Source organism: Geospiza fortis, unplaced genomic scaffold (assembly GCF_000277835.1).
Source record: "Geospiza fortis unplaced genomic scaffold, GeoFor_1.0 scaffold425, whole genome shotgun sequence".
Classification (NCBI taxonomy): domain Eukaryota; kingdom Metazoa; phylum Chordata; class Aves; order Passeriformes; family Thraupidae; genus Geospiza; species Geospiza fortis.
In genome coordinates, this window is record NW_005054387.1 from 1,587,078 (window position 1) to 1,597,817 (window position 10,740).

Genomic DNA, 10,740 nt, shown 5'->3' on the forward strand with positions numbered 1-10,740 from the left:
ACACAAAACTATTACAGTGTGGCAGAATTCCAACCTCCCCTTGAGGAATTCCAAAATAAAGCTCTAGTTGAAACTGAAAACTTCCATTTGCCTGCACCTTCCAGGATTTCATAAAATATTTTGCTCCTTTTTTTTTTCCGCTGAGCTCTAAATTGGCTTGCAAATGTATTGGTTTTTCCACTTATTTTGTTTGTGCCAACCTCCCACAAATTTTGAGGGGTTCAATAGGAGGTGAAATAGATATGGAAGTGGTTTTTTTGAGGTGAAACAGATATGGAAGTTTTTCTTTAGAGATTATAGGGAAGTTGAGGCAGGGAATAGATAAAATAGTTACCAAATCATAGGGATATCAGAGGGAGAGCTGAGAACAAGTGATGGAGATAAGTCAGAGTGGGGAAGAGGAGCTCAGGAGGAAATTCATCCTTCTGACACCACTGGGGAGTTGGGGAGTCCTCTCCCTCCAGCTGGCTCTGGTGGAGCTTCTGCTGAAGTCTTGTTTGGGTTTAGGGCACCACTTTGGAGCTGGGAAGACAATGGGAGTCCAAAGGAGAGGTCCCAGGGCTAGAAAATCATCTGTGGGGAGATGAAAGCACAGGTTAGAACAGAGAAAGGATGAGTGGTGAGACATGGCTGCTCTGCAGGACAAGGAATAATGGGATTAATGAGGTTGCAGACTGAGGAAAATTCAAGAATAATCAGGATATGATGGTGCTGGAAAAGCACAGGGAGGCATTTCTCTTTCTGAACTTCCCCCCAAAAGAATGTGACAGCATTGTCCTCAAGACTGGAGGCATCTAAACCCTCCAAGGACTCCCCCCAAGCTGGTCCCTCCTGGCAGAGCCCACGAGAGGCCACACCACCCAAAACCAGGGAAATGCAAGAACAGCACTCCCAGAGCCCAAACCCCATCACCCCCACAGCACCTTTCTCCTCAGGCATTATATTTTAGAGTGAAAACCAGATCTTGCCACAAACTTTCCTCTATCATTCAGGCAGCTCAGCTGAGCAGAGCTCAGGTCTTTTCTACTTAGCACAGCAAAGAGTTCTCAATTAAGGAAAAATATTGAAAATCCCCAAAGTGACCACAGCAATATTGTCAGGGAGAGCATCATGTGAGGGCATCCAAACCAGCAGGAAATTACCACAGACATCTTTTGATCTCTAACCTGCAAAATTAAATTTTAACCTGTTGCATTCCAAAGATCTTTTCCATCAGTCTTTTTTTGTTTCAAAACTGTAAATAATTGTACCATACAGCATTTATAGCCTGAGAACTACAGACTTCTACCCAAAAATGGAAATAGTTTTATTAGTTTCTAGAAGAAACATCAATGGTTGAAAATTAAGGAGAAAAAAAGCTTCATAATTCATTTTTAATATGTAACCTGAAACAGCCAGCTGAGTTAAACAGGAACCTGGAGTTAAGGCCAGTACAGAACATTCTCAGAGTTTCATATGGAAAATTCTGAACAGATAAAATTGAACAGCTGGAGAAAAATGTACTCATTTTCTCAAAATATGAGAAAAATACCAGAGCTTTTCATTTGGACTTTGAAGTTATTTCTTTTTTCTTATATAACCAGATTGAAACGACAATATAATTTGTTCAACATTTCCAACAGCATTTTTTTTGTTCTTTCCAGAATTTTTATTCCATGGAAAAGTACATTCTGACTCACAGCAAAAAGACATTTTTGAATATCAAATTTTCCCCAGAAAAGTAAACTGCATTTTAATCAATAGCACGGGTAAAGAAATTGGAAAGGGTTTTCACACTGAATCGCTGAAATGAATGTCAGATCCTGACAACAGAAGCAAGAGCACTTAGCAGACAAGATTTTAGAGAAAGAACTTTTTCAAATAAGAGGAATATTGCTGAAAAAAAAGACAAGATTAAAAAAAAAAAGAAAAAATGACAAGGGTTTGCAATTTTTTTGTGTAAATGCAAAAGCAATTCCTTCTAACAACAGGGAATCAAGTGCTCCAAGGCTCCTGACACCCAGCTCTAGTGATTTATTCCTGCAGGTGCCACAGGGAATCCAGAAGGAGCAAAATGTGATGGATCAGAGCACGAGTGCAAAACAGGGCTGGGTGATGAAAGATTCCTGCCCAGCCAGAACCTGGGAACAGAGAGTTCAGGAGCTGGGAGTGAGCACGGGGAGAGATGAGTGATAAAAGCTTGGTGTGGTGAGGGGAACAGCAAGGCAGAGATGGGGAATAAAATCAAGGAACAAAAAAAAAACCAAAAAAACCCAAGTCTCTGTTGGTGCCCAAGATGAAAGGAGGGACATCCAGCAGCTCTGGGTTTGAGTGTTCTCCCTCCTGGAGAATGAGAAAGCAGGAGCAAAGCGTGGGGGAAGAGCAGGACGAACTGGCCAGGTGGCTGTGTCACAGCGATGTTGGTGTGTCCCAGCGCAGCCCTGCACTTTGATCCGCGTGGGGAGGCACCCGCAGAGCACACAGCGCCCACTCACGGGCAGCCAGGGAGGGAAAGGGGAAACCAGCAGCACCACACACTCGCCAAGCTGGAGAAATCCACCAGAACTCAGCACCTTGCTGGCAAAAACCTCGAGCTGCCCAAGAGTGAGAGTGCAATTTATGCTCAAGGTGAATGGATGGGGTTTGTAGGGTTCTCCACGGGGTGTAAAAAGTTCCCTTCAGGTGGCACTGGCTCTCAGTGACAGTCATGACCATCCATCACCCCTGGGGCAGCCACACTGGGGTGAAAAACCATCTGTTTTCACACACACACAAAACCCAGCAGCACTTTTTAAGGTGAGAACTCAGGTGCAGACAGGCAAAGAATTAAATTAATGGCAATCGAGACCCCTCTTACACCTTCATAATGAATCAACCTTGAAAGGATCAGCATGGTCCTTCCAGGAGCTGGAAACACAAAACCTTCGGGACAGCAACGAGAATTCAAGAGACAAGGCTTGGGAATGACTTAAGAGCCACCACCAGAAGATGCTTGAAGCGCCCCGCTGCAAAATCACATTAGCTGCAGCCTGAAAAGAGTGTCAGCGCTGAAATATTTACTGCAACTCCGAGTGGCGAATTCCCCTGACTCATTATGTTTCTCCCGGTCCCTGAATTTCCATACTCCAGCTCAGGAATGAATGCGAGCGATTTGAATGCAGACAACACAGGCGAGCACAGAGCGTCGTGGGCTCCGTGCAGTTGTTGACTCACGCTCCTGCCTCTGCTCCCTGCCCCAGGAACGATTTCAGCAAAGAATTCATTGTTTTAAAATGGGTCAGCGAGATAAAGGGGTTTTTTTTTTTACCCCTGAAGTTATCTAAAGTCACCAGTTGGATCAAGACTTACCTCACAGATCCTTTTTTGAATGATGATAAGAAAGGGGAAAAAAAAAATCCCTTTCAATCCAAAAACTCCGTATTTTCCCCGCAGACATCAATATGCAGCCCTCACAAGTTTTGCCACTGAGAATAAAATCCAAGAACAACTTTTCCACTTGATCCCCTTCCCTTTGTTTCCATGAGCTGCAGCATGTTAGCGCCCTCTGAAAAATCAAAGGATTGCTTTCCCAGGTGATAGGAGCTCTTTAACCATTTCCTGCCTGCACCAGGGCTCCTCCCCACCTCCCCGCTCTGTAATTCAAATAACCGGGCACTAAAATAAGAGAAACCCACGAGTTTTGGCTCGGAGAGCTGTAAAAATGGATAATGAACTCCTGAATAATTCCTTAGATGGTATCTGATCAAATTATTTTAACAGTGTCTCCTGTCCTGCCCATATCAGCCACCTTAAGAAGGGAAACTGCCTGGAGTTGTGCTGTTAATTAAATATAATTCCCGACCTGTCCTCTTCCTGCCGTGAGAGATGATGGGACACCCACAGCAAAAAGAGAACAAGGCTCTAAACTGGGCAGCAGCCAAAATATCAGCAGAAAGGGGTAAATGAGCACATTTAAATAAAAAAAAAGGGATGGTCTCAGCCTGAAGTCACAGACCAGGAGCGTGTTACCTCAAAGTCCAATAATTTTGCCATTATTCTAAGTTTCTAAGTGGTTTGGGTTTTGGTTTTTTTGCTTGGTTTTTTTGTTTGTTTGTTTGTTTGTTTTTAATACGGAGATTTATAGAAACTGAATATGTGCCAGGTTATGGATATATATCCAGGTTATGGATAGCAAAGACAGGCCAGCTCTCGCTCCATACCTACTATAATTACTCCGGATTTATATGGAAAACCTTCAAGATTTGTCTCGCATCCATCACTGATCAGCAGGGGGAAGAGCACAGCATTTGTTGGTGTGCAAAAACCTCAAAGAGGCTGCACTGAGAGTCAGCTCCATCCCCAAAATTCCACGTAAAGGATCCCTCAGCACCCACAGCATGTGTTTGGAAGAAAAGGATCAGGGAAGAATCTCATCCCTCTCCAACATTACCTGAGGAGAGGTTTTGGTGAGGTAGAGTCACTTTTTTTCTACTGCAGTGAGAAGACAAGAAAAAACAGCTTTAAACTGAGATGGGAGATTCAGATTAGATATTAGGGAAAAGTGTTTTCACTGTTTGGGTGGTCAGACATGGGAATAGGTTGCCATGGTGGGATTACCATCCCTGGAAATGTCTGCATTGGGTTTGGGGTTATGGTGGCAGTGATGGATACACAGCTGGACTTGACAATCAAAGAATCAGAATATCCTGAGTTGGAAGGGACTCATCAGGAACATCAACTCCAACTCCTAACAGTGCATAGAACATTCCAGGAATCCCAGCATGTATCAGAGTTCTTGAGCTCTGTCAGTTTTGGTGCCATCACCACTGCACAAAGGAGCCTGTTCCAGCGCTCCTGGGTGAAAAAATAAAGAAAATTCACCATGCTCTGGGTGAAAAATAAAAAAAAAAAGCTTTCCCTGATATCCAACACAAACCTCCCCTAACTTAGCTCCAGCCATTTCCTCAAAGCCCGTCACACACGAGATGGAAGGGATCAGAACCTGCTCCACCTCTTCCCATCATGAGACTACTGAGGACTACACAATGAGGTGTGACCTCAATCTCACCATCTCCAAGCTGAACAGATGAAGTGATCTCAGCCACTCCCCTTAAGGCTTCCCCTCTACCATCCTTAAAGGATTTTTAAAGAGCTCTTAGAGATCTTCTCCAACTTTAATCAACCTCCAGAGACATAAACCACACTCCTATCTCCCTTACCGTTTCTGAGGGGGCGGCCGCCGCCTGCGCCTTTAAATACCCCCGATAAGCCCCGCCCCCCAGCGGCGGTGAGAGGGGACGGGGCTGCCCGGGGCCTGGGCTCGTTTGTGCGGGTTCCCCCTGTGCCGTGGCTGCGCTCTGGGTGCTGTATGACCCGCCCGGCTGAGCCCCGCTGCCTGCGCGGCCCTGCTGGTGCGGAGGTGCTGGGGCAGGGCCTGGCACGGAGCGCTGTGGGAGCCGCGCTGGGGCGGGCTGAGGGCTCCGTGTCTTCAGTTTCTTCTTTTTTCCCTGCCTGATGGTGCTCCGTGGGTGTTGTTCGTGCTGCACACGCCTGGCTGCGTGGGGTGTTTAGCCGTGGGGTACAGGAGGGACCCCACGCTGGTTCCTTGCAGCCCCCGAGTGTTTGCTGAAGTGTTTCATCCTCTGGCTGTGTCCCTGTGTCCCTAAACTCTGCTTTTGATGTGTTGGGACATCAAAGCGAGTGTCTCACAAATTGGGGGGCATGGAGAGTTCACAGGTGTTGGTTGTGCTTAACCAATCTGAGTGGGAGAGAAAATGGTCATTAATCTCCATTAGTTTTAATATTGATTCAAGGCTTCTGTTGGCTTTTCCCCTGATTCTTGCAAGAGTAGTACAGAAAGCTCTCCCCAATTAAACCAAGTAAGGTAATGGAATAGCATTTACTTGCAGGAAAGTGCTCAAAAGCAAACACACGTACTAGGGATCAGACAGCTCTTTGATGTGTCATTTATGGCTTGAGAAGCTCATTACCTTCCTTAGGTTCCATCAGCTGTGCTGATAATGAGAGGCACAGAAGCAAATGGCTTTGAACAAAAGCTGTAGGCTGCTCCCTTGTTTGGCTGAACAGGTTTCCAGCCCAAACAGCTGCTGGAGCGTGTTTAATTCATTATTAAATGAATAATTTCCACAGCTACACTTTTCTCTGTTGTGTTTGTGACAATTGGGATGATTCATTTTTTGTGGGGTAAAGTCTCCTCCTCATGCTGTTCTGTCTGGTTTTGCTGCTGTCCTGAAGGAACTTTTACTGATAACAAGGACATAGTGATATCCCTTCTGTATTGTCAAAAAGGCTGAACTAGTGCAATAGATGGAGTTTTAAACAGTTCTTCCAACAAAATGACCTAATGAAGCTGTTAGTCTAAAATAAGGAGATTTTTGGGATTGATCAGAAAGCATTTCTGTTTTTTACTTTGTTGCAATAACACATCTGCTTTTCTTGCTGCCAGGCACTGCATGACCATAACTGCACAATGTCTGTCCCACGTGGAGCTGTCCATGCAAAATGGATAGTGGGGAAAGTAATTGGGACCAAAATGCAGAAAACTGCCAAAGTGAGAGTGACAAGGCTCGTGCTGGATCCCTACTTGCTAAAGGTAACACCAGTGAACAGCTTCTCCTGCCTGGTGGGTTTTGTATTTTGTGCAGGAATGTTCTGCTGATTCAACTCTTAAAAGTTTTGATGACTCTTTACAAATCAAACTCCTTAAGGATCTGGCTGTGGGGATGACTGCAAAGGATGAAAAGCAGTGAGTGGTGAGGACTTACAAATTACCTCTAAATGTATTTCTTTGAAGTGCCTTGTTAATGCACTTCATTTGATCTTTTTGGGAAGGTAAGCTTTTGTTGTTTCACACTTAGAGTTAATTTTTCATGTCGATGTGGAGCACGCTTTGGAGACTTGACAGTTTATTAGTCACTTGTACAATAAATTTTATAGCTGTTTTTTCTGTATATGTAATTGTAACATTACTGTGATCTTGGATATAGCCCTTATGGATGCTCTTCAAGCAAGAAGGTTAAAAATTGTATTTTTCTCCATTTTAAATAGGGAAACAATGGTAAATAGAGGTAGAATAAGTTGCTTTTGGTGACCAAAAGGTTAAGTATAGAGTCAGGAAAATGAGTCTTGTGGAACCCATTTCAATATTTTATCCAGTAGAAGAATCTTTATTTATTTCTTAGCCCAATTTAATTCTTAAAGGATTCTGAATTCTTAAAGGATTTTGAATTCTGCTATTCTAGTAAGAAAAAAAATGATGTGAAAAAAATTATTTCAGCAAGAAAACTCTCACATAAAAAAATATCAAAATGCAGATTTCAGAGCTTTTTTTTCCCCATCTCCTTTCCTCCAGGCTCAGTTGGCAATCCTGGCAAGAGATTGGGAAGGGCAGTGCTGTGCTGTCTGTGGAGAACCTGTAGAGTGCACAGTTGCATTTCTCCTCATGATCCAAACTGAATCTCACTTTAAAACATACATAATTCATTTATTTGATATTAATTATATATTTACCCATTGCATAATTTGAAATATAACACCAAGGTTTCTTTTATTTTTGTTCCTTTTACAGTTCTTTAACAAAAGAAAAACCTATTTTGCCCATGACCCACTGCAGCAGTGTGTTGTTGGAGACATTGTTCTTCTGAAAGCTCTGCCTGAGAGAAGGAGCAAACATGTGAAACACGAACTGGCTGAAATTGTGTTCAAGGTTGGCAATGTCATAGATCCCATCACAGGAAAGCCCTGTGCAGGAACCAGATTCCTGGAAAACCTGTCAGATTCAGAAAATCTCACCGAGGCAGATACCACCTATCTAAGTGAGAAACTTCAGGAACTTAAAGTTTGTTCAACAGACAAATAGTGGGGGAAATGTTTTAAGCAGAGGGCTTCCAGCTTTTGTGTCTCTCTGTCAGGGATGTTTGAGGCCCTGCTGTGATATGTTAAATGTTTCAGTGAAATTTGTAGTCAAAATAAATAGTAAATGTAGTTGCTTGTGCAAAGAGATGTTGCAGATTGATGGGCACCTGGAGCTTTGAATGAAAATACAGAGAAAAATGCAAGTTTAGTGTTCACACTTCATTTTGTTGCCTGTAGTTTTGCCCCAGTGACAGTTGCCAAAGGCAGCTGCCCTCCTGGAATGACCTCTCTGTTTTAAGACAAGACTACAACTGTGTGATGTTTTATTTTGGTGGGAGGGTGGGTATATTATTTGGTTGTTCTGTATTTCAGGCAGTCTTTTGTGGTTTGTAGGGTTACTGGAGATGATGCTATTAAAGCTTTTGAAAGGAAGTGTAGAATTTGAAAACCAGCTGCATGCTTGTGTCCTTATTTCCTCTTACAGTGCCTTCTGACTTCCAAACTCTAACAAACACACAGCCCTTTGCCTTTATAGTGGCAGAGTGGTGAGAATCAAAGCTTTGGGCAGCTGAGTGTGGGTGGCTCTGTCCCTGTCCAAAGGCAGGATTTCATTCTGGGAGAGCTGGATCTCTCTGAGCTGATGAGAATACAAAGACTAAAAGTGACTCGATTTACTCTCATCAGAAAAGCTAATTAAAAGAACACATTTTGGGGAGCTAGAGGGGCTGGTTTGCTGCATGCTTTAATGTGGAGCTAAAGGCCAGAGCAGTTAGTGATGAAAGATGACTTTATCCTGGTACAGCTCTGGGGATCTCATGTCCTCTCCTCCAGGGCATGCAGCAAGCTGAGAGCCTGCAGCTGTTGCAGCAGCCTCAAGTTCTGACTTTGGATCTAAAAGGGCATCTGCCTCAAAATTTGTAGGTGTTGGAGGGGACAGTAGCATGTGAGAGCTGTGAGAAATCCTTTCCAAAGAAAATGTCTGTTGTCCTTTAGGATCAGAAGCAAAACAAGGTGTATCAGACCTAAAGTCTTCTGACCTAAAATATCTTCCTTTAAGCAACTGAGTAGCTTCCAGTTGTCTTTTCTGCTGTTGTCAGATTATTAAAGATCATATGCCCTTTGACTTCTTGCACAAAATCAGTTCTGGCTGCCTAAAAAGCCTGACTGAACTCAGCAAATTATTTGGGACAGAGGAATGAGAAATTTAAAGTTCCTTTGGTGCTTCAAAGCAAAAAATGCTGCTCTTTGAATGCCAGTGTTCACGTGGGATGTCAAGGAACTTTCACTGAATTGTCTCTGTGTAAAATTCTGTGGGCACAGGCTCTGAGGTTGAGGAAGTGCCTTAAATATGTGGCTGTAGGGTTTTTCTTGTTCTTTGTGGCAGAGGTTTAGGTTTATGTAAATTCCTCAGGAACTGGAGCTGGCTGATCAAAGCAAAGGAAAAGAAAAACCTGAGCTCTGATTCCTGCCCAGGTGAATGCAAAATGTGAAACTTCATCCAAGCAGAGATTGGGAGAGCTTGGATACAGGGTAGAGTTTGGCCCTGGGCTGTAGCAAATGCACTGAAGTTGTATCCAAACAGAACTTGACCCTCAATATATGGGATATAAATGTTCTAATACTACTTAATTTTAAAAAATAGAAAAGGTTTCCTGTTTGCTTAATAAGTTGCATCTACATCTAATTAGGGGAATGAATATTTTCTTGTCTTGTAATTCCCCTTGAGTAGCTGTGAAAATGCTTTTTTTTTTTAATAAGATTGATTCATCACAGGAGGTTATAATTTTTTCAGTGTAGGCTCTGGGAGGGTTGCTCAAGAACTTGCCACACTGTCAGATCAAAATGTGACTAAAACCAAATTACATATCAGACTGTGTTATTTAATAGAGTGATGGCAATTGTAGGTTAAATTGTTTTAAAGTACAAAGCTTGTACTTTTGTGATTTTAAAGCCCATCATATGTGTTATCTTCTGGATTAGTCTGAGAGTGCTGATGGAAAAATCATAAAATGGGAAGGGAAAGTTTATAGGGCCAAGATAGAATCATTAGAGGTGTTATGTGGAATGATAAGGATTAGTCACTGACTGCTTTCTGTGTTTATTCGCTTGTTGCTTTTAGAACTGCCCTTTAATTATTACCCTAATTATCACTTTATCCTCAATTTGAAGTGATTTAAGGATTCGATGCCAGCACACACCTCCTCCTCAGCCAAAATTTCTCTGAGTACAGCAGAGCAGCGTGAGGAAAACCCTTCAGCTGCCAGCGAGTGAAAAATGTACGGGGAGAGCAACAAACAGGGACTGGGAGGTCCCTAAATCCAGCTGGGTCCCCTAAAACCAGGGCTGGGATTCCTAAAACTGGGGCTGTGATCCCCCTAAATCTGACTGGGGGGCCCCAAACTGGGGCTGGAGTCTCTCAAAACTGGGGCTTGGGGGTCTTGCTAAATCCAAGTGGGTCCCTCCCAAAACCGAGGCTTGGGTACCGCTAAACCAGGCTGGGCATCCTCCAAAACTGTGCCTGGGGTCCCCCCAAACCGGGGGCTAAATTCCCAAACTGGGACTGGGCTTCCTCTGTGTCTGACTAGGTGTTCCTAAACCGGGGCAGGGTCCTCCTAAATACGACTTGGTCCCCCCAAACCGGGCCCTGGAGGTCCCCTAAGCTAGAGCTGCGTCCCCTATATCTGAGTAGCAGTTCTCAAACTGGGGCAGGGTCCCTCTAAACCCGACTTAGGACCCCAAAATTAGAGCTGGGTCCCCTAAATCTGAGTAGCGGTCCTCAAAGCTGAGTAGGGTCCCCCTAAATCCGACTTTGTCCCCCCAAACCGAGCCCGGGGGGGGCTGAGGGGCCGTGAGGGGGTCCCCGGGCCGCCAGGGCCGCGCATGCGCAGGCGGCGCTGCCCGCCAGGG

General features: G+C 44.0%; 2 protein-coding genes across 2 annotated transcripts in view; one reads left to right on the forward strand and one right to left on the reverse strand.

Annotated features, from left to right (window-relative positions):
* Positions 1-3,541, reverse strand: part of LOC102037391 (merlin-like) — a 20,779-nt gene extending 17,238 nt beyond the window's left edge. The window contains exons 1-2 of the mRNA XM_031060646.1: positions 3,328-3,541; positions 335-573 (exon numbers count right to left, since the gene is read on the reverse strand). Coding sequence (XP_030916506.1) covers positions 335-342 — 8 coding nt within the window. The 5' untranslated portion in view covers positions 343-573; positions 3,328-3,541. The remainder of the gene's footprint in view (positions 1-334; positions 574-3,327) is intronic.
* A 2,883-nt stretch (positions 3,542-6,424) lies between these two features.
* On the forward strand, positions 6,425-8,281 carry MRPS17 (mitochondrial ribosomal protein S17). Its single transcript, XM_005425403.2, has 2 exons — positions 6,425-6,571; positions 7,547-8,281. Exons 1-2 carry the CDS (start codon positions 6,449-6,451, stop codon positions 7,835-7,837), a joined length of 414 nt encoding a protein of 137 aa, XP_005425460.1. The 5' UTR covers positions 6,425-6,448; the 3' UTR covers positions 7,838-8,281.
* The last annotated feature ends 2,459 nt before the right edge of the window (positions 8,282-10,740 follow it).